Raw genomic sequence first — 24551 nt, forward strand, 5'->3', positions numbered from 1 at the left:
ACTAATTACATACAACCAAGATATGAATTACAACCAAGCTACTAATTACAACCATGCAACTCCATGAACTGAATACCACTTCTGGGCTGCAGCAGGCTTTTGATATTACCCATCATTCCTTTGGATAGTTTTAAATCTTTTTTGAAAGATTAGAAAAAAAAGTTTTTAAAAGGGTGTTTATACAAATTATATATCTATCTATATGTCTATACAAATTGTTGGGAATTCGCGATTTTCGCGCGCCCTTTATTTTCGCGATCGTAGTTCAATCGCGAAAATAAAGAGCGCGCAAAAATGTTGGGTTTTACAGTATCTATCCGTGTCTCTATTCAAATTGTATACAGTAACACAATGTTCCTATGGAAACATAGAACAATGGAAGACAGTATAGGCTACACCGTAAAAAAATACCGATCAAAATGACGACGACTCGACAACAATGTATGTGTATGCACCGTCCGTTTTGGCATTTAAGATTAATAGCTCCATAAAAGCTATGTACTACCAACAATTAGCAAACATAAGTCATCTCGCTACAATTAGCGCACGTTTCATCAGCCCGACAAAAAGGAATTTTATAACACAAGTATGTTTGTTAATACTGATCGCCTATTTCATTTACCAATCAACAAAGCCAAATGACTTTGTACGCGCGTTTACAAACGGCGATTCGCTAGTGCATCATCAGACAACTGACCAATCACAGGGTAGACTTTTGACTACCGGCAGACAAGTAGGGTGCTCCGAACGGAATTAAGCACCGCGCGGTCTCCACCTGCTTCGTTCCCATACTCTATTTTCAAATAACCGCGTATCATAAAAATCTTGAAGCTAGTTTATCGGATAGTAGGTAAATTACGCAAGATCGTCTCTCTGGTCCACAAGAGATGTTTTCGAGGTAAGAAGAAGAGCGACTGATGACGATGATGATGGAGGAAACACTATTTTCTCTCACTGTCAAATCGGCAGTCAAAGTTAGTAAGTACTAAAGTGTCATAGTTTTATTTACTTAACTTATCTTTCAGCTTTTTATCAATTAGGCCTGTATCATGAATAATAATAATTTTTACATTTTTATAATATTTCATGTTTTTTTATAAAATTACATTTTCAAGTGTTTGTTGCATTAATCCAATAAAGTCAGATATAATATGTACGTTGGTGGAACGGAACGATTTTGTCATGTTAGGAATATATATAATAACGAATTTGACGTATTGCTTTATACGTCAAGCGTTTGTGTCTGTATGATAGGCCGACTGTTACGTAGTCTATAGCACCTGAACAATGTCACAGGGTCCTGAAATAGACGCACGTCAACATAAATATTGTTAGTTTACGGTTCTGTCACTATAAAACTAATCTTTGACACAAAATTAAGATGTAAAACACAAAACTTTAACTGCATCGGCAACAACGAAATTAAATCTAAAGAAACATAAAAAAACTAAAAATTAAATAAGAATAACCGAAGTGCGACTGTGTTAAATATAGTGTATATTCTTGTCTTGTCATGTTGCTGTTTAACGGCAACTCATATTTGGCAAACAAAATTACTTTACATAATCAAATATCTCTGTATTAATTAGACCTAGGGCCTACCACAAACGAAAAGAATTTCAAATACAAAATGTATTGTTTTCTCTTTAAAAAAATGCATGCGTCAAAGCTTATTGCCATACCCTTTATTTTTATAGCGAATCCATCACAGGTTAATTAAAAACTATAAATGCATTGATTGGTAAATACGATACAGTAATTGGAATGGTTTCGGTAAAATACCAAACCATTTTCATGCCTAAAAAAAAATGATAACGTTTAAAGAATAATTTTAAAAAGTTAACTTGACATTTTGCATTTTATAGCGCGGCACAAACGCAATGCGCTCCGCACAAACGCAATACACTCGGTACAACGCAATGCACTCCGCACAAACGAAATGCGCTCCGCACAAACACGTTTAACTTGCACAAGACTCCTTATAAAGTGATACAATACTTAAAGGTTTTTTTTTATAAATTGAAAACAATGTTTAGGCTAATTGTTACAGAGAACAATTATTACATTTTATTCAAATATTAATTAATAAAATAATTATTTTATTTATAACTTGTAACGCTTGGAAGTGAAAGTTTGCTGTCAAGCTGTTGGATGATTACAATAAGTTATCGTTAAATGGAGCTAACACTTGTTAGGCCTGGCATCATCACGAATCAGTGAACAGTCCCAGCTGACTGCTGCTCTCGGTGTGAATGGCAACAAAGCAGTTAGCCGATGCTTGGCCTACGATGTACAAAACTACAGTAAATCACTAAACAGCTTATTCAATCAACCGATTATTACAAGAATGTCACAATTGCTTCGGGCCAATTTTTCTCAGTCATAAATTTCTTTTTTCACTTTAAATTCTATTCTCTATATTTATTCTACAGGATTAACAATTCTGGTTAGCATCTTTACATTTTTTAAATTTCATACGCATCCAATAGCGAGTAACTCGCCAATTATTACAGGATGGATAAACTATTTTATAACCCAGTCACCAGGTCAGGATTGAACCCTGGACCCTGGGATTGGGAGGAAAGCACGTTAACCACCAAGCTACAGCTCCACTACAATTCTGGTTTATTAATTAATTCAATGTTTATTTCATGATGATTCGACTTAATCTAGAAATATTGAATTTTATAAAGACGTTTTTGCTTTTCGTCGTTAAATTTTAATTTGAGTGCACGCGCGTGTAAGAAATTGGGCTGCGCAGTAATTGTGACTTACACAATTTTATCAACATACAAAAAAACGTAAAAAATTAAAGTATTTGGAATCAATTAGTAACCTGTTACGTTTTGAACACAAACAAAATACAACATATTACAACCTGTGACAAAGTTATCAAATTATTAAGCACAGATATTTCACAAACACAAACGAATATCATTTAGCAATTATTTCCAGTGTTATTAATTCAAAGACAGTTTTCGCTTTGTGACACTCGTTTTGTAGTGCAATGTTACCGTGCTTAGCGACGCTGTATTATAATACGACTTTTAGCAACTTGCTTATTTTGGTAGCATCTTTCTGACTAGTGATTGGCTAAGCCATCGGATAAGTTAGAGTAAAAGCGTCAAAAGCTCGCACACGCGGTGTACTTTTGCTTGGATTTTTAAAAGGAAGCCACGGCTAAAATATAAAATGACAATGAAAGTTACTAAAGGTAAGTTGGATTAATTAAGAAAATCTTACTAAGAGTTGTATGTTTAGGCAAACGGGACCGTAACCATGAGAACGAGAGGGGAAGGCGCGCGAAGTACACTCTCTTACATAATTATTTTAGTACATTATAAGCTACCGTATGTGTTTTCATATTTCTACAATTAACTACAACAAAGGTACGGTGTATATATACAAGGAAGGTTCTTGTTTTCATATTTCTTTTTCGCCACCAATCCATTGGAATATATAACACTGCAGATAAAATATCTGGAGTAGCCATCCCCACGACCAAAACGACAAAAACGACAAAAACGTATCCCGACTGCATAACTTTTGCTATTGGTCTACATTATTACAACTTTAACTGCGCTAGACACAAACGTGTCTCCTCTGATCCAAAAAGAACAACACAACTTTGACAAACTGTACATTTATCAATGGCGTAACGTGGAGACCCGAAGCCCCTGGTTTAGGAACCCGAAGTGGCTTTCCAACGCTGGCGGGCATCGGGCGTTTTTTTGACATTTTTCCGACATATTTTAATGTCTGTTTTTTCTTCTGGGCACTGCTCAGGCCCCCATAAGCTTCTTCGGGGCCAATGGGTTTAGCCAGTGAGCACTCATATACGTTATGCCATTGTTCATACTTATTTTGCGTCATTTGAATACTTGGGTAGCTATGATAGACCTTTAGATACAGACAACAATTCTCGACAGTGTTTACCAACGACGACGGAACGACGCGGCGACGTAACGCAAGTTGTTTCTCCGACAAAGTACTGCACTTCTCCGATGAATTATTAATGTAAACATACTAATTGATAATTAATAAGTGCTTTGTATATTACATGATGTATATTAAACACAATCAATGTGTCAAATTGTAATGTAATTCTATGTATTCATCTTTTAATACATTCGCCATATCGACTAATTAGTGTTGAATGTTTAATTCAACTCCAAATTATTTTATTTTTACTTGATGTGTTATCAGCGCATTCAGAGCTTGCTTATAATATGCTTCACTCTAAAGCTTGGTTCATAGAACGCAACGCAAAGACGTAAGCGCAACGCAAAGACGTAACCGCAACGCAAATACGTAAGCGCAACGAAAAGTCGTTAGCGCAACGCAAATGCGATTGGTCAACTTACTTGCGTTGCGCTTAGCGTTATGTCCTAGTGTGAACTAAGCTTTAATAATGATTAACTATCATCACATTAAAATGTGTCTTTTACAGGTGAGCGGTTGTTAGATATCCCATGTAAGGTGTGTGGGGACAGGAGCTCAGGTAAACATTACGGGGTGTATGCGTGTGACGGTTGCAGCGGCTTCTTTAAACGTAGTATCCATAGAAACCGCGCGTACTCGTGTAAGTTGTCAGGACAACGGAGTGGGAGCTGCCCGATTGACAAGACGCATCGTAATCAGTGTCGAGCCTGCCGACTTAGGAAATGTTTTGATGTCAACATGAACAAAGATGGTAAGATATTTATAACATTATTAGAAATAAATTATCGTCATAATTATTCTTATCACTAATTATTAGTCTTACTCAGCAATGTGGTGGTCCCATTAGTCCCATTTCGAGGAAAACCTCCACAAACCCACCATCAAATTTATGTAGGATTATATAGGTTTCAACTTTTAATCTTGGGATACCAAAGAAACATTAATGATTTATCTAAAATATATATCAGACATTCATCATATACATAAAACTTTGTTAAACATTTGTTACTAAACGTTCCTCAATACAAATATATTTGTTTTAATCTTACGCACGCATTCCTAAGCACGTCTCATGTATCCTTGTTACTTCGATTGATTTTTCAATTTCTCAACCGACTAAAAGCCCATCACAACACGATTGTGTGTTTGCCAAATCAGCGTAAAGAATAGGGAAAAAACAGTGTCAGTTAGTCGCTATATTCCCCGCGGCCTTATCTCTAGGAGTCGATCGTCTGGCATCTGTTTACACACCTTGATATTGGTTCGATAATTTTGAAACCGAACCCCGAAAAGAGGCAAAAAAACACTGTTACCGCTCCGGATTATGATGTTGTATATAATATGGCAATCGTGTTTATTGATTACCGATTGCAAGTACTTATGTTTCCTTCGCATGACCGATCACAAATTACTTATCAGTCAAAATGCATTAATAAATATTGCAAGATTATTATTAAGAAATCAAGTACCGTTACGCGATGACGTAATTAGAAGTATTGACCAATCGCAACACATGCCCGAAGTTATACATTAAGAGGTGCTTTTGCCAACACGGATGTATCTAATTAAAATAGTTTAACTATTCAACGGTTATAATAAAGTTATTATTATAAAATCGAGATATATATATATATATATACAAATGTTATCAAATCAAACTAGTAGTCGAACTATTCGGAACGGTTATAATAAAGTTATTATTATAAAATCTATCTACATGTCCACTTTTTATCCTCTTTTTTGTCCTCTTATTGACCAATCGCAACACACGCCCGAAGTTATACATTAAGAGGTGCTTTTGCCAACACGGATGTATCTAATTAAAATAGTTGAACAGTTATAATAAAGTTATTATTATAAAATCTATCTACATATCCACTTTTAGTTTTTTACAAGCTTTATTTTATCAGTGTGGTTGATCCCCACACCGTATGCCCCGATATTAACCAAACGGACACGTTAGAAGTAAAGTTAAAAAATTGTCTAATTGAAATACATATGGCATGCTGCTATGTCACAATTTAATATTTTGAAATATCGGATATTGATTAATTGATTGATCACTTCAGAATAAATATTCCATATATACAACAAACAATACAACGGAAAATCACACTAAAATAGGATTTTCTCTCATTTAGTTTAAGATGTATTGTCCCTTGAAACACAAAAAATGAAGATCAAAATATTCTAAATTTAAATTGGCCATATTAAAGCAATATTAAAGTTATTCACTTTAAGTCGAAAATTTGAGCCAAAAACAACAAATTTACGTAATTAACAGGTAAATTAATTTGATTACATTTCGTCTGGAAAATCACGAGCGAAAGTAAACAAAGATTTCAAACCACGAGTATGAATTATGCATGATGGTAATTAGGATTGTTTACAACTCGTCACGGTTGAGAAGGTGTTTTCACACAGATCGCGAGAAAGTTTTATGATTATGCATACAAAGTAGCCAAACAAGCGCGTTGCATTATGAGATATGTTTTGATCGAAAACAAAAAAACGTCCGTATTTCAGTTAAATTATTTTTTTTTCAACTAATTTTTGGTGAAAGTTAATAACTATTATGATACTTCAAAATGACCCACTTTTTTTCAAAACATTTTTAATTAGTCAAAGGGACAATACATCTTTAAGAGATATGAAGTAGTTCCGGTGTGTGCCATCATCATTGGGAATAATGAAAGTCAACTGTTCTACCAATATTTTACAAATTCCAATTGTTATTTTTACTACGGCTAGACGCATTGTAATACTTCCAACAAATTGTCCACGTTTATAATTACTTCGAATAACATGTATACCTTAAATAAACAAGTTCATTGATTTGATAATGACGTCAGTTGTTTAGCTTTTGTTCCCAACATTGATGCGACAAAATATCTATCGACTTCTTGACACGCGCTCTTCAGACGTCACGTGGTATGACACCCCTGTGTTGTTGCAACCGATTAGATGTTGTCCCCCTTGTTCTGATTTTCAATTATCAACTGTGACTTTAACAAGTCAACATATATTGATTATTGTTCATACCAACGGGTCTGAAAAACTGTTATCCTGACGGGTCAATTTCGTAGAAAAAACAAACAACTTTGTACGCACACAATGCAATCGTACATTTCTTTGTCTGAATTCCACCTCATGATTATAAACGCACTATTTTTAATTAAATTCAAAGTACATTATTAAATTAAAGAAATTATAAAAAGGCAGTGAAATGAGTACAAAATACAGATAGTAAAAACTTCAATGTACATTATAGAGTAATCAAATATTAAAAAAACACGTAACATTTAGAAAAAAAAACATGAAAAGAATAAAAAGACAACTAAACAATGTTGTAAAATTGGCATTCAAAACGCCTGATAATAAAATATTTAACATGTATAATGTATCATTGTTTCCATGTTTTTATTTTAAACGAATTTACGGTGAAAAAAGTTATGAAACTTGTTTTCATGAAACCACATATACAAACAAAATGGTTTACAATCTTTACAAAAGATGTGATACCTCGAAATTACATACATCGGCAGCTACATTCCGTTTCACGGAACAGAAGGCAGTGTGTCGTATTAAAAAATGGAAAATCATATACAGAATTGAACGGTGCCGTCTTCCGTTCCGGTAAACGGAAAAAGTAGGATGTAGCTTTATTCATTTAATGCGTAACGTAAATTCGTGTCACTGACACATTACGACTTTTACTTACGTTATTGATGATTTTTACCGAAAAACTAAGTTTTTGTTTCCACGAAAACCTTAATATATACTCTTTTATAAAATAAACGACAAACAAAATTGGTTTAATAATTATCATTGGGCAATAATTGAAAGCAGTCGGTACAAGTGACGATTGATCGTAGCCAATCAGTAGCTAGCGCGAAAACATCACTAACCGTTTTCACTTTAAGTACCTATATTGATCCAACTATTCCTTTCGATTGTAATCATTACGGACAACTTAAATCAACGAGCAATAGGTAAGGGAATACTGCTAGAAATGGATACATTTCTATTTGATTTGTTTGCAGATGACTGGTTATGAGCTAGGCCCAAGCTTTTTAGCTTTTTCCTATCGATTGGAACGAGCAGCAGAGCGAATGTGTGGGTAAAGCTGTGCGTAGAAAAGCGCCTGAACAAACATACATCTCAATAACATCAATAATCATCACAAGTCGGTTTCGTGTCATCAATCGACTACTGCAATTGATTGGTCGATTTTACTAACATGTCCATTGCTACCCGATACTTTGGTTCAATTTTATTACAAGTTTATCAGTGTACGCCCTATTAATGATTATTCTACTTGTTTTCTGTTTATTTATTATTACAATAGGCCTACGTTTGTTTTATTCCGTACTTACAATTAACATTCAGAAAGAAACATACCATGGTAGCTTAAACAGCTCATGTCAATAGGCATGAGTCCTGCATAACGAGTTCTCGAAAAACAGCGTTTGTTTACTTGGGCGATCAGGTCCGAATTCAGGGGGTTGTTAAATTTCACAAATTGTAAAGCAAAAGATAGGACATCAAATTAAGTTCTCCGCACTTCATTTCACTACTTTTAAGCCGATTTTCCACTAGGCGAATATGTTCGCGCGAATCGAAGGCGTCAGCTAATACGCATGCGTAGAGAAGGATTTGGAAGACGTAAACATGAATACACATGCGTACAAGCTGGCGCGTTCGATTCGCGCGAACAAATTCGCCTAGTGGAAAATCGGCTTTAGGCCCTACATCCTACTCCCCCTACCCTATATCAAAGCCATTGGCGATATGGTAATCAGTGTAGGCTTCCTAAAGTTAACCATACTCCTATAAATCTTTTTTCCCTCCGTTTTTACCCCAATATACACCCGTGGTTTAAGACTTTAAGAATTGTTTTACTGTTGGAATACAATAAACTCACCGCAACCGTGTATTTCATTATCATTATTAATCCTAAAAGGCAAGGTAAGGATCGACATACATGAAATGGCCGCTGATAACGGACACGAATGATTTTGATTTTTAAAAAAAATGTTTTTATACAACCGTACTATATCGTTACAACATCAAGAGAATTACTATACTCATCTCTACCAGTTCGGTTAAAATCGCGTAAAAGGCATTTTTTTTTTCAAAACGTCTCATAAAATTTAAAAAATTAATAAATAATTGTTTTAGTTTTGTTTATGGACCATAATCTTTTAAGACCACGAAGTGAGCGCGAACAATATTGACTGATCTCGCGTGCCTGGAAGCGCTATTTGAACAAGGCGATCATCAAATCAAACAAATCATTACATTTAATCGACATTTAATTTAATTCGGCTACGTAAATGATATGATTAATATAATGCTATTTGACCTTTCGCTGTCATTTCAAGGTAAATTTACTTATAGAAAATCGTTATTAACACGGTGTTATGAAAACTGTCGAGCTTGTCACACCGTGCGAGGGTTTATGCTCCATAGTGTGAAACGCATGTTATACGTAAACCTACAAGGTCATCCTCATTGGAGAGTGGGGGTGAAGGCTGTTCCACTAATGTAAGAGGGTTTATGCTCCATAGTGTGAAACGCATGTTATACGTAAGCCTACAAGGTCATCCTCATAGGAGAGTGGGGGTGAAGGCTGTTCCACTAATGTAAGAGGGTTCATGTTCCAACGTGTGAACGCATGTTATACGTAAGCCTACAAGGTCATCCTCATAGGAGAGTGGGGGTGAAGGCTGTTCCGCTTATGTAAGAGGTTTATGTTACAGCGTGTGAACGCATGTTATACGTAAACCTACAAGTTCATCATCATTGGAGAGTGGGGTGAATGCTCTTCTCCTAATTATAAGAGGGTTATGTTCCGTGTGAACGCATGTTATACGTAAGTGAGAGGGGATGGGAAATGTCCCTTGTGTGTAAGGTGGTTTATATTTACGTGTGAAACCAAAGGATGAGGGATCACTGTTCCTTAAGTCAAGTTATGTAACCGATTTTTTTATGGGGGGGGGGGGGCTTCACTTATTTACGAATTTTTAAAAATAAAATAAAAAATACAACGTTGTTGTTGTAAAAGTATTAAATTAAATGAATTTCGTTTCAGCTGTTCAACATGAACGAGGACCACGAAAGCCAAAATCCCTCGACACGTCCTTAACAAATTCACCAAACGGAGGACGTCTATCACCAGGTAGTGCAAATGGACACAGCAGCCCTAACTCGCCCACACAGTTAGCTTCAACTATCGTACGTGCTAGTCCTCCTGCTACGACGTACTACGGGACGTTTTACCACAGTTTACTCACGGCAGAACAATTCAATATCAACCCACTTCACATTGAAACATCGAGGAGTATAGTGAAGATTGAAAATGAGGGCACGAGTAAAGAAAGCGTTGCCGAAATTGCTGCACGACTGCTCTTTTTGTCCGTCAAGTGGGCCAAACATATTCCATCATTCCGCATTCTACCTTACAGGGATCAGGTACAAAACATACATTTATTTTAGTACTTTCTAAAAACGTTTATTTTAGTCTAGTTCACGTCGCGTATTGTACATCTTCGTACCCTTGTAAGGTATAACTTTACTATTTAATTTTCATCGATCTCAAAATTGATAGTACATTACCGTATAGTATCAGTACAACAAAATATATAGGCATAGCTCAAATTGTAAACGCGAGTACTTACCATACAGTCGACTCAACATGTGTAAGTGATTTAAAAAGACGTGCCTGCGTCACACATTGTCGTCTGCATCTGCGTACCACGTTTTCTGCGTGTCAGACGCGGCGTGTGGACATTTATTTTATAACTTTAAAACAAGGAACCATTCATCAATATTCTTTCTTTTTTTAGGTAATTTTACTCGAAGAAGGATGGAGGGATATTTTTCTTCTGGGTATGGCGCAATGGTCAATACCACTCATTGATGCCCACTCCGTCGACACCGCCGACAAACCAGAAACAGACGAGATGAGAAATCTGAGAGGGGTCCTAATGCGACTGCGCTCCTTTCACGTGGATTTCACAGAATACGCTTGCTTAAAAGCTATAGCACTTTTTAGACCCGGTAAGAACATCCCAGATGTTGGTACTAGCGAGTTTTCTTTTGAGGACGGTAAAGAAGACTTAAGCGTGGTTCCCACTAGCGACGCAACGCAAGGACGTAACGCAACGCAAGTGAATTGACCAATCACAAGCGATGGCTTATTCGCTTGTGATTGCTAACTGTCTATAACTTTGCTTGTCATTGGTTAAAACGCTTGCGTTGCGTTTACGTCCTTGCGTTACGTTCTAGTGGAAACCAAGCTTTAACGGTACTCGTTACGTTGACCAAAACAGTAACATACAGAGTCCCATACTTTGCCTTATGTACACATTAATATTTTAAAAATCACCGTCTAACGCCACTCGAGCCGGATATCGACTTTTTAACAGAGAACAATGTAGAAATTAATTTAATTATTTTTCCGACGATTATGGTCTTTTTTTGTAATAATTTTATAATCATGTGTAAATTGTGTCCAAACAAACTTTTTGAAAACCGGTTTAATTTTTTTTACAATTTTTTACTTTATTTTTGGGATAGTTTTGCACTGCTTTATCATCATTTCTGTATTTTATTTACATCAAATGTTGTCTTGTAAAAATTACAATTTCTTTTTTTTTTAGAAACGCACGCACTAAAAGAGCCACATCAAGTAGAGACATTACAGGACCAAGCGCAGGTGATGCTTAGTGATTACGAACGCACTGCTTACCCACGTGAATCCGTACGCTTCGGCAAGTTACTACTTCTTCTACCAGCGATACGAAGTGTTTGTCCAAAACTCATAGAAAATATGTTTTTTAGAGAGACGATCGGATCGGTACCAATAGAACGGCTGCTTGCTGATATGTTTCAAACAAGTTAAATCATCAAAGCTTATAAGGTCTAAGTCTTATAGGACTCCAATACAATTGCAATTTGATCAATCATCACAAGCGACGGTTCGATGCCATCGCTTGTGGTTGGTCAAATCACTTGCGTGTGCATCCTTGTATGAGCGAGTCTTACGCGTGGTTCCACTAGAGAGACGCAACGCAAGGACGTAGACACAACGCAAGCGAGTAGACCAATGACAAGCGACAGTTAGAATAATCCATTGCCTTGGTCAAATCACTTACGTTGCGCTTACGTCCTCGGCGTTGCGTCTCTAGTGGGAACCAAGCATTAGGAGTGATATTCACAGCATCTTACATAAAGACAATTGGAACAAAAACCTGTAGTTCACTACTAACGTTCCAAGCTAATCTATAAAGCCTGTTTGCACTAAACGCAAAAATATTCGCGCGAACATTCCTGAGATCTGATTGGTTGCGAATTTTTTCGTATCGCAAAATGTAATGGAAATACACCTTCACATTCGCGCGATAAATGACCCCAGTGGAAACCAGGCTTAAAAATATCAAATTTCTATAATTCTTGCAAGGTTAAAATAATAATCATCATCATTAATAATCTTGATGAGGAAAATGTAAATATAACATTGAAATAATTTAGGTATTTATCAGTATTTCATTCCGACCAAAGACAAATTTTACCAAAGAAAATGCAATAAAAAATTGAGAGTATTCGACACAGATAAACGTCCATAAACAATTAAATTAGGTGTCTTCACCAAACTGATGATAATGGTGACGTTGACCGAGGGATCAAGCCTTGCATTGACCGTGTATTTAAAGCTAAGAAAGGGGACCTGACAAAATGCGATGACCACTAAAGAGAGGGAAGAATCAGACTGCATGCAAAAAAAAAAAAACCAACCAAAAACTTAATTTAAAAAAAAAAGACAAGCGCCTCACTAAGATACATTTCTTGGGTTTATATTTTTTTTGACGAGCTTACAGCAATGTGTAGCAAAACAAAGCATGCAATAATAAACAAAAAATGTAAATTATAATTATAAATAATATATAATAATGATAACCATGGATGTCTACATGGAATTATGATCATTGTAGCAATAGTTCATTTATTAGTTTTTTAGACACCAGTTTTATTGAACTTTCCGCCAAGGCGCGTTTTTATATTTAAAGTGCAAATATGACAAAAATTAATGTAAACTGTGATATACTGTAGTTCGAAATAGGGAAGTGTGCAAAAGTGACGAGCAAATCGCTGGGAATGTATTCCCCCAATTTGCTGAGCTCCTAGGCTCTCTAGTAGTAGTAATTTATAAAGATAAATCTTGACAATAAATATTTATATTACATACAGTATTTTCAAATTATGAATAATGATAGATACATTATGCCTAACTGTAAACTGTAACTTAAAGACGCTTTAGCTGAAATTATCTAGACACACGAACGACACGACAACATTTAGTTTCGTGTAATATCAACGTTTACATACGATCCACCATGGAAATGTGGAAGACAAGCTGGCACAGCCTAGTTGGATGTTATACTAAAGACAAACACGTTTACATAAAATCAGACTTCGACAACCGTGTTCTGTACGAAAAATAAACGGTCGTATTGAACTCTGAATGTGTGCAAGTTGGTTAAACAAAGAGATTGATTTAATTCGCTCTTTGCAATCCGTTAAAAGTATGTTAACATTATAATACTGTCATAAGGTTGATCGCAAATAGCATTCGCGACGCATGGTGGGAAGGGTCTGGGAGAAAACCTCACGACGCGTACGTACGGGATTTGTCGTTTGTACCTACGCGCCGTGACGTTTGCTCCCAAACCTTTCCCATCATGCATTGTGCAATGACGTTCCTCGCGAAATCAAGCTATTTACAATCAACCTTATTATCATATGATACCTGGAACTGAAATAGTGTATTAAATGAATATTTAATTAATTTCGTTGGTGCAATATTTTTTTTGTGTGTTAACAAATGTGCTTAAACTCCAGACCTCTAAGGACAAAATGGCCACGAAACAAGACATCTCTGTGTAGTGTAGTGGCTAAACCATGCTAGTATTGAAGTCTCTCTAAAGCTTAGTGATCTATCGCGTCGTAATTGGTGTTTTGTTCCCACTAGAGACGCAACTCAAGGACGTAACGCAACGTAAGTTAGTTGACCAATCACAAGCGATGGATTATTCGAACTGTCGCTTGTCATTGGTCAACACGCTTGCGTTACGTTTACGTTACGTCCTAGTAGGAACGAAGCTTAAAGCTTGGTTCCCACTAGCGACGCAATGCAAGGACGTAACGCAACGTAAGTGAATTGACCAATCACAAGCGATGGCTTATTCCCTTGTGATTGCTAACTGTCTATAACTTCGCTTGTCATTGGTTAAAACGCTTGCGTTGCGTTTACGTCCTTGCGTTACGTTCTAGTGGGAATCAAGCTTAACTAGCGTTGCGCGTACGTCCTTGCGTGGGAACCAATCTTAAAGGACGAACTGCAGATTCTCCAAAATCGTTGATTGAAATTAGGGTATGTTGTGGTAGGAGAGCGTTTAAAGGATACACTGCATATGATGGTAACCTATATAGTTGTCTAATCTTCCAAATCTTTTTTAACTCAAGCACTGAAACTTCTTTAAAATCACCGTAGAATCAGTGTTGTACGTGGGAATGAAACTATAAACTTGAAGTCATCGAATGTGGAAGTTCATATAATATATTACCTGCAAAAATAAAAACAGTTTTCTCAGTTAATTTAAATACATTTATCTTATAATCGAATAAGCAATCCCTAAATGAAACTTCATTGAGTCATTTTAAGTTTCTGTTATATAGTTTTTATGAAATACACAAAGTTGCATCGCCTTATTGGCAAAAATCCATTATTCAATTTAGTGAATATTCTGGAAATTCGAAAATATGACTTTCAGAATTATAAAGAATGTGTCACTTCCTGCTGCTTCTCAGCTTCCTTCCTTTTGCTGCACTGCAACTCATTACATTGCAACATAAAACATTGAGTAGACATATTGAATATTAAACTCCTAAAACTACCACGATTTCAAGGTTAGTAGATCCGAGCAATTTTTCCATAAATTTTTCTATTTTCTATTATTATTTTTGTTAATAATTAGGTTTATTGTACACATTAAAATGTATTTTGTATTAAATTGCTACCAAGTATTTTAACAACATCATTTATGTATATGCATATACATTTGTACATGTAACTAATAAGAATCACTGGGTTTTTTTTCATTTTATCTTCTATTATCAACTTTATTCGTTTGTAATTGATGTTTTTACTTCTAATGACAAATTATTTTATGGTTTGTCTCATTACCTCCACCAAGGAGGTTATATAATCACCCTTTTTTCATTATTTGTCTTCTGTTAACAAGATTATATTATATTAGTTATGTTGTATACACGCGATTTTCCTACAGTTTTATATTTTCACCGGCCATTATCAATACAGGTACACTATATTTAGTGCTCGTAAACTTCAGGTCATAATATCATGAGAGAGTTAAAAACAAAAATGCGTCCCGCATGCAACACGCTCGCTGTTCTTCACTCTTTTCTTCGTCAATTCTTTTTTCAATTATAATTTTTTTCTCTAACGTTACTAGCATACTTTTTTCTTCTTCGAACTCTAGTTCTATCTTCAAAGCAGCTTCATCATTTAATAATAATAATTTCCGTTGTCTCAAAGACATATTGCTACCTGTATCTGAACAACGAGAAATACGTCTGGAATGGCTTGATGTTTGCGACATCGTTTCATATACGTTTAGACGAATGTCTTTAATATGTTCACGGGCAGTTATCGTTATTTCAAAGACTGCGCGCGCAGAACATTGGACTAAATAGTCTAAGCTATTCTTTTCTTCTCAAGAAACATACACAACTAATCCTCTAAAAGCATTAAGAAACGCTTCTTCTTCAATACCTGCACGTTTACCATCAGCTTCTGTTATCGGCGGTATGGTTGCATTACCAATCCGCCAGACCCTCCATTTGCACCAACAATTTCTTCGTCGGGGCCGAGACATATTCATGGATCAACTTTTACTTGTTGCAGCCGTACAACGCAACAATTCGATCAATTGGTAGAGAAAACAAAATTCGATTGCCCCTGTATTAAATACCTGTCGCGTATATCACTTTCTACTATTTTTTCAAGTTAAAATGGTATGTAATTTAAATTATGACTGCGATTTAATGTAAGCGCCTAAAGTTCTATACTACTCCATATTTATCCCTCCCCTACACCCACTTTAAAAAAAATATATCTCTATTTTCAATTGAAGTCCAAGATTATAATATATACAGATATCTATACATTTACAGTTATTATTTCTTTCCAGATGTCGAAACGAAAAGCTATAAAATTTAAAGATAAAAACGATCAATTTAAGTATGTTAAGAAGATTGAATCTGAAAAACCACAAATATGTTCAAGCTGTGATGATATAAACCAACCTGAATACTACTGCTCTGAATGTAAAATGTATCTATGTGGACAATGCACCCAACATCATAAGAGATTCCCTGTATTGAAAGACCATTCACTATACACATTGGATAAAAATAAGGAAGAACATCTGCCAAAAAAATGTAAATATCATGAAGACTGCATGCTTGAATTTTATTGTAGAACTTGCTTGAAGTATGGATGCAAAACTTGTGAGCATGTTTTCCATTGTTATCAAGATGAACATACTGTGATTCCATTCAAGATTGCTGCAGAAGAGTTCAACCAAAATGCGATAAAAGTTGGGAAGTGTGCTAAGGAAATAAAAAGAAAACTAATAAGAAAACGGGACGTTTTCCTATTAAAACGTGACAGTATAACTAAAGAAAGTGCAGACTTCGCATCTCGAATACAAATATGCAAAACAGCGATTGATTTACAAGAAAAAAACATTATCAAAAACATTCAGGAGAAAAGCAGAGAAATGAAGACAGATCTTGACAAGATTGAAAAAGAAACTAAAGAAAACGTTGATGATAGGGTTACAAATATTGATTTAAAGTTGACCAAAGTTGATGAGATGTTGCCAATAATTGACACAATGATGCATAAACCAGAAGATGGAGAAACACTTACATCTCATGAGGCAAATGTCAATGGCATTAGAGATGAAGTTTTAGAGATAAACATTGATGAATCAGATTTCAAGATAATTTCTCCTAGTTTCCTTCCATCTAAAAACTTGAATAAAGTGATAAATTTAGAAGGTATTGGTAAAATTTCAAACGTTGATTGCGAGTATAATGTTGCTGTAGGTGATACATTCATTACAGTCATAAAGAAACGGCAATTTTCGGTAACAGTATTCTCAAGTTCACAAGGAAGTGAGAACTCTTTATTGTCTGCCACTTTATTTAACAGGGCAGGTGTCCAATTCAAGGCTGAGGTGATGTCAATGAGAAATGGAAAGTACATGATAACAGGAAATTGCCCCGAAGAAGGAGATTGGAAGATGAAGATCACTGCTAGAGGAGAACAAATTACAGGATCACCAGTAAATATCAAGGTGGAAAAAACGGGAGTTGTACAAACCATTCGTTGTAGGCCTATAGAAGAAAGAGTTATAGATAAATATGGGTTTCAATTAGGACCTGCCAACAATGTTGCAGATGTAATACTAGATAAAGATGGATGTATACTTGTATCTAATTTAAGTAGATATTTATACAAGTTCAACAAAGAATATTCATTTATTGGTAGAATAGAGTTACCAGAAGATACCAGGGCTTCTTGTATGTATCGAATGGATGATGGTCACATTATGTATGTTAATTTTAACTCAAAAAAACAAGTTGTCATGTGTGATGATAAATTTCAGAAAATTCGTACATTTAGTGAAATATATGGGAAGCCATGTGGATTGACCGTAAACCAGGAAACTAGAACCTTGTATGTTGCAGACAGTGACAAAAAGTGTGTCTTTAAATTTGATGTTGATAGGGGAACATACCTTTCTACAATAAATACACAAAATTACAAAAAAGGAATATATTTTGGACCACATGCTGTTACAATATCGAAAGAGGGGAACTTGATTGTTGCAGACTGTAGAAATCAGAACATACACATGTTTGATGCAAATGATAGGTTTATGAAAATTTTTGTGGAAGGAGGTAGGGAAGATGGAAAAGTTATAAGTCCTCGTCATGTAACCATAGATTCTGAAGAAAACATGTTGGTATCATGTGATCACAGAATACAGTTATTTAATAAACATGGTTCTTTTATCAAGCAAATAGATTCTGGTGAGTTACATATTCCTGTTGGAATTGCAATAATCTCTAATAAACCAGAAAGAAGGGTAATAGCCGTAGCAAACACTGGGAGAGACAATGTCAAAATATATAATTATTAATTGTCACTGTATAAAGAATCACCTTCCTGTCTTCTTCTGTCCAATAGAATTAGTTTCTCCACTTGTTTGTAAAGCACTATTCTTCATGTTGGCATAACTTCTGTTCTTTTCCATCATGTCATCTAGTAACATTTCTATTGTTCTACTACAAGGGATATTTTTTTCCATTCTATCTTTTCAAATAAATTTGTAAATGTTATCCTTCAATCTGATTTCAGCATCTCTCTAGTTATTCACGGCATTTGATTTATTGTGTCCGATAATGCTTTCTTTATAAGCACTTTAATAATTTTTTAAGGTTGTTTAAATGATATCAACATATTAATTTTGCCATGCAAATCTTCAAACAAAATATTCTTTAAGGTTGTTTCACTGATCATCTATTTACTCTTACTACTGTTGTTCTTTTTTTTTTCTTCAACCAATCTTTGGTATTTTGAATTACTTTCTAATTGTTTGGTATTAGCTATCTTTAGGAACTTTAGTTTTACTCGGATCTTCATCACAACTGGCTACTCAGCTTTAAGCTTGGTTCTTACTAGGGACGCAGCGCAAGGACTTAAGTGATTTGACCAATCACAAGTGAAGGTATGTACGAACTGCCATGTTGTGTCTCTTACGTGGTCATACCCAATACCTGTTTCCATGTACATCGTTCTCTGTTCAAAACATAAAAAAAAAATTGCTTCTATTGATCAATGGTTGTAAAATGTATTTATCAAATAGAAGAACTTAAGTAAGATTTGCACAAGGATGTACTATAGTACTTGATAGAAATAGATGTATAGGCCTATATCAAGTTTTAGTAAAGATTTACTGTAGTTTAACAAAGCATATTCATGTTTTAGTAAATGTAGCTACTAGAAATTCATACTTTTGGTAACAAAGAAACTATTGTATTGAATGACAGAATGACAGAAATAAAGAAAGTAAGATTATGTATGTACGTAGATCATAAACACGCATGGTGTATTCAATGTAATATTTGTGTTGGTTTTCAATCATAATTTTTATCTGTAAGGCTAAATTTATAACAACTGTTAAGTATACTGTAATGAATTCAAGAACAAATAATAATGTAGACAAATGTTTTTAAATTGTAAATAAGAATAGAATATTACCTTCATTACCTTTCTTTTTATAAACAGTTGTACAACCAGATTTGTAAGTTGTGAAATTGTTAATTTCTTAACAGGAGTGGCATGCACATGATTCTATAACAAACAAAAACCAGAATTATTTCCTAAACAACAAATAGGATTTTTTTGTGGTTAATTCATTCATTCTCGTTATTTCGGATAGAACATCCATACACAAATCATACACAAAACAAACAGAGAAACAATTTCACCAAGAAATTAACAAGATAAAATAAAATGTATTGCAGATATAATTATAAATAACTTTCTCTACATTTTCCTGATCTTTGAAAATGAAGTGTAAATTAGGTCCTGCTCTGTCAAAAGTACCATAGTTGAAAGTCAACCAAAAGGTGACAACTTGGTGATGATGATTACGCTAGCTTTTTTACATGTATAAAGAAAAGCAAACTATTCCAGATTCTTGTTTATATCCCTCAAAAGATTAAGTTATAGAAGTCTTGTCCAATTATAAATTAATTTAATGAAATGTCGTTTTCAATGCCTTGCCCGGGCCTAATTACCTTACCTATTAAAACACTGTACCATGCCATCCATTATGGAAAACCATCCTTGTTGAAGTAATACTATTAGGTAATTAATTAATTAATTAATTATTTCATCTTCATTATACTGGTGTATTATTATTATGTAATCTTATCTTTATTTTGTATTTCAAAATGTATTTGAAATTTAGCCATATTGGCTAAAGTATTGATGGCATATGAGTATCAATAAAATAATTTAATTGATATTGCCAATGAACAGTTCTATTGATGCAACAATACAATCTGACTGATGAGAGTGAGGATGAGGATAACCAAACAGAAGGATATGCTTGATTGTATAATTATATATAATTACACAAACCAAGCTAATAAATTAATATAAAGGACCATACCAGTACAATTTTTTCTTCAAATACATAATAAATAAAATGTTGAGGCCAATTAAAAGCATGTGAAAAGTTAGTTACATTGGTCTATGAGTCTTTTCACATTATAACATTTTTTGAGCTTATTTGGCTTTCTTCCAGATTTTGCATCTTATTATTTTGTATACTTCTTACTTTACTTATAATCTATAATGGTACAGTATGTATGATGCATTGTGAAATAAAATGAATGAATATATAATATCATTTGTACTATGTATATTTATGCTACATTTATTTGTGTTTCACAAAATATTCTTAAAAGTTCAGACCTGAATGGACAACTACGCTTATGACAACAAGAAGTCTTTATACTTACGGGTGCTAGCCTGTAGGCAGTGAAACTTCTGAGAAGGATACAATGCAGCCTCTTTAAAACTTACTGTGTTTTAGTAGTTTCTAACATCTGTTGCATTAGAATACACATACACAACGGCTTCTCATAAATCAATTTTTCTTGGAGTAAATGTCATCAACTTTGAGCATTCAGATATTTAGTTAAATAATTGGTCAAACATATGAAAACATTAGCTAGAATATTAGTGTGTTTTGGTTTTAAACTCCTTTTTGCAGATATCTTTCATCTGAACCTGCAAGAATAAAGATTTACAAATAATATGTTAAATGTATTTATGATATGATGAATAATTTATTCATATCATGTGACCAGAAAATGTAATAAGTCCTAAAGGACTGCAACTCATTTTAACATTCTGTAGTTTTATGAAATTTGTTATGAAATTCATGATGAAAAAGTCTGTTTACACCATGGACTTTTGCCGTGCTTATTCATTATTCATTACTGTACTGAAATTATTAGTAAATATTCTGGAAATTCCCAAACCTTAGTTTCATAATATGATAATAATACACTCATTTCCTATCCTTCCTTTTTCCGGCATTGCAGTTCAATATAACGTGAGAATACACTGAATAGACGCATTGAATGTTGAACATCTAAAACAACAGCACCAGGATTTTAAGGTTAGTAGTAGATCTGAACAATTTTGCTTTAAATTGTTAAATTGTATATTTGTATTAAAATTGATAAACTATAGCACGACAATGACATAAACCAGTCAGAGTTTACTTAAAAAAGTTTTGGATGGGCCCGGTCCAAATAAGTTTAGATCATCACTTTGTGGTTTGATGTAATTCAGGACATTAGACTTCACCTTTATTTGTATCTTGCAACCGGGTTCGTGTGTTAATATTAAAAAAAAGTCTAAAGAAAGCTTTAGACTTGTGTTCTGCTGATAAGCAAATACTTGTATACTTTAAATTCAATAATTTGAACCTACCAAATTCAATTCTACAAAATGTATGTCTTTGTGACCAAAGGTCAAAGGTTGTATAAGGCCAGCAAATGGCACTATACACTATTTGGAAAGTACTTCAGATTCTCAGTTAATGCAAAGTTAATTTTCATTATATTAAACATCAACATTTTTTGTCTAGGTAATTTTTTGATAGTCAATATGTGATAATAGCTAAGAAAACATACTGAATTGCAGTGTGATGTGATTTACTAAGCTTTTATTTTTTCTTATTGACATATTTTTTACAGATGTCAGAACAAAAAGCAATTTTAGACAAGAAGAATCTTGAATGTGCAATCTGTCTAGAAAGATTCACAGAACCAAAAACACTTGAGTGTCTCCATAGTTACTGTCTTCATTGCCTGCAGAGTTTGATGAAAACAAGTGCCAAATTAAAATGTCCAAAATGCTATAAGATGTATGATGACCTAAATCAAGTTGATTTGAAAGATCTTACTACCAATGAAATGTTAAGTTATGAAGTTGAGCATTTTAAGAAGATTGAATCAGAAAAACCATCAACTTGCTCAAGCTGTGATAATCCACCTGAATACTACTGCTCTGAATGTCAAATGTATCTATGTGGTCAATGTACCCAAGATCATAAGAAATTCCCTGTATTGAAAGACCATTTACTGTACACACTAGATAAAAATGTTGAAGATGATTTGGCAAATAAATGTAAAATCCATGAAGACTGCATGCTTGAATTTTATTGTAGAACTTGCTCTGAAGATGGATGTAAGAAATGTGAACATGTTCTTTGTTGTTACCAAAATGAACATAATGTGATTCCATTCAAGATCGCTGTCGATGAGGTTAATCAGGACACTGAGGAAATCAAAAACAAACTAAAAGGAACACGTGATACAATAACTAAACACATTTCTGATTTTGAATCTCGAATACAAATATGCAAAACAGCGATTGGGTTACAAGAAGAAAACATTATTAAAAAAATTCAGGAAAAAAGCAGAGCACTGATGGCAGATCTTGACAAGATTGAAACAGAAAATAAAGAAGTTGTTGTTGATGTAGTGAAACAAATTGATTTAAAATTGTCCAAAGTTAATGAGATGTTCCCATTAATGAATACAAGGAACAAACAAGATGAAACACATCATGAGGCAAATGTCAATGCTTTTAGAGAAGAAGATTGGAAAACCACTTTAGATGAAATAATTTTAAGAATAAATGCGCCTAGTTTCATTCCATCTAAAAACTTGGACAGAGTTATAAATTTAGAAGGCATTGGTAAAATTGTGAATGCTGAATGTACATATGCGGTTGCTGAAGTTGATGAATCTATTACAGTAACCAAAGAACAGTCATTTGCAGTAAGAGTGGTTTCAAGTTTAGCAGGAAGTGAGACATCTTTATTGCATGCCACTATAATCAACGAATCAGGTAAAGAATCAGCCACTGAAGTGAAACACCATGGAAATAGAGTGTACAAAATAACAGGAAGATGTCCTAAAGAAGGAGACTGGAAGATGAAGATCATTGCTAGAGGAGAAAAAATCAAAGGATCACCAGTTGATATCAAGGTGGAAGCACTAGGACTAGTACATACCATTGATAACATACAACACCTACGATTACATCAGCACAATGTAAAAGATGTCATACTAGATAAAGATGGATGTATAATTGTATCAAGTCATAGTAAATATTTATTGAAGCTTAACAAAGAATATTCATTTATTGGTAGAATAGAGGTACCACAAGATGTACAGGTTGATCAGATGCATCAGATGGGTGATGGTCAAATTGTCTATAGTGATTTCTTAAACAATACTGTTGTTATGTGTGATGATAAATTTCAACAAATTATTCGTATATTTGGTAAAGGAAAAATAAAACATCCATGTGGATTGACATTAAATAAAAAAAAACTAGAACCATGTATGTTGCAGATTGGGAATGTCATTGTGTGTTTAAATTTAATGTTGATAATGGTGAATGCATTGGCACAATAGGTTCAGAAGGCACCAAAGGTGGCCAAATGGTTAAGCCATGTAGTGTTACTCTTACAAAAGAAGGAAACCCAATTGTTGCAGACTGGGAGACTCACAGAATACAAATGTTTGATGCAAATGATAAGTTTATGAGAATTCTTGTTTGTAGAGGTCATGAAGATGGCCATGTTTTACACCCTGATTATGTAGCCATAGATTCTGAGGAAAACATACTGGTAGTAACTAAAGACAAAGTACAATTATTTGATCAAAATGGGGCTTTTATCAGACGAATTGATGATGGTTGCTTTACTTCTCTTTTTGGAATTGAAATAATGACTAATCAACCAAGAATGATAGTAGTTACCACAACAAACAATGAAAAAGACAATTTAAAAATATATAATTATTAAAAACACATTATCTTACTTCAATATTCTAGTCGAAGAAATCAAAGTGGGCAAAATTTGCTAAAACAAAAATAAAACATGATATTTAGAGAAATATCAAAACTATAGGTCACTGTATATAAATAACATCACTGAAATTGTATTACAATTGTAAGGTAAGTCTCACATTTTATATTCAATATGTGACAATTAAAGTATGTCTATGTTTATGACAAGTAAACAATTCATTTAGAAGATGATGTCATAATCATCAGATCCCTAAATTATCAAACGTAAATATGAGTAAATAGGTGGTTTGTATAACCGGTGATTGTCACATCATTAGTGATTTCTTAAAACAAACTAATTTCTGATTGTAAATTTGAATCTTGATAATGGTGACTTTCTTGGTTTATTTTATTTACCTTTCAAAAGGCTGTAACCTCAGAACAAATGTCATTACCAAAAAAAAAGCATTACCATTTATTCATTAACTTTTTTTATATTATATGTAATGTAATGATAATGAACATGAGTCATTTTCAAGTGACATTTTTTAAGTCACTATAGACT

The 24551-nt window shown here is 34.0% G+C and overlaps 3 protein-coding genes across 8 annotated transcripts in view; 2 read left to right on the plus strand and 1 right to left on the minus strand.

The window, feature by feature from the left end:
* The window catches only part of LOC140054857 (ribosomal oxygenase 2-like), a 72899-nt gene that overhangs the window by 14208 nt on the left and 34140 nt on the right, over positions 1-24551 (minus strand). For 2 of the 5 annotated variants that reach the window (XM_072099956.1, XM_072099957.1), the window contains 2 exons: positions 20632-20902; positions 19361-19453 (listed from right to left, as the gene is read on the minus strand). The exons of 2 other annotated variants lie outside the window; for them this stretch is intronic. In XM_072099956.1, coding sequence (XP_071956057.1) covers positions 19361-19366 — 6 coding nt within the window. In that variant the 5' untranslated portion in view covers positions 19367-19453; positions 20632-20902. Of the gene's footprint in view, positions 1-14492; positions 14500-19360; positions 19454-20631; positions 20903-24551 lie in introns of those variants that run through there. One more of the 5 variants, XM_072099958.1, reaches the window with a different exon arrangement.
* LOC140054668 (nuclear receptor subfamily 2 group E member 1-like) lies at positions 814-12013 on the plus strand. 2 transcript variants are annotated; one of them, XM_072099742.1, is made up of 5 exons: positions 814-978; positions 4451-4693; positions 10037-10416; positions 10791-11004; positions 11607-12013. In XM_072099742.1, the coding sequence occupies exons 1-5, from the start codon at positions 918-920 to the stop codon at positions 11846-11848; spliced, it is 1140 nt and encodes a 379-aa protein (XP_071955843.1). In that variant the 5' UTR covers positions 814-917; the 3' UTR covers positions 11849-12013. The 2 variants fall into 2 exon arrangements, with proteins under 2 accessions (XP_071955843.1, XP_071955844.1); XM_072099743.1 differs by lacking the exon at positions 814-978 and adding an exon at positions 3030-3214.
* On the plus strand, positions 21880-24002 carry LOC140054868 (uncharacterized). Its single transcript, XM_072099966.1, has 2 exons — positions 21880-23389; positions 23548-24002. The coding sequence occupies exons 1-2, from the start codon at positions 21880-21882 to the stop codon at positions 24000-24002; spliced, it is 1965 nt and encodes a 654-aa protein (XP_071956067.1).

Source organism: Antedon mediterranea, chromosome 7 (genome assembly GCF_964355755.1).
Source record: "Antedon mediterranea chromosome 7, ecAntMedi1.1, whole genome shotgun sequence".
In the NCBI taxonomy this organism is placed as follows: domain Eukaryota; kingdom Metazoa; phylum Echinodermata; class Crinoidea; order Comatulida; family Antedonidae; genus Antedon; species Antedon mediterranea.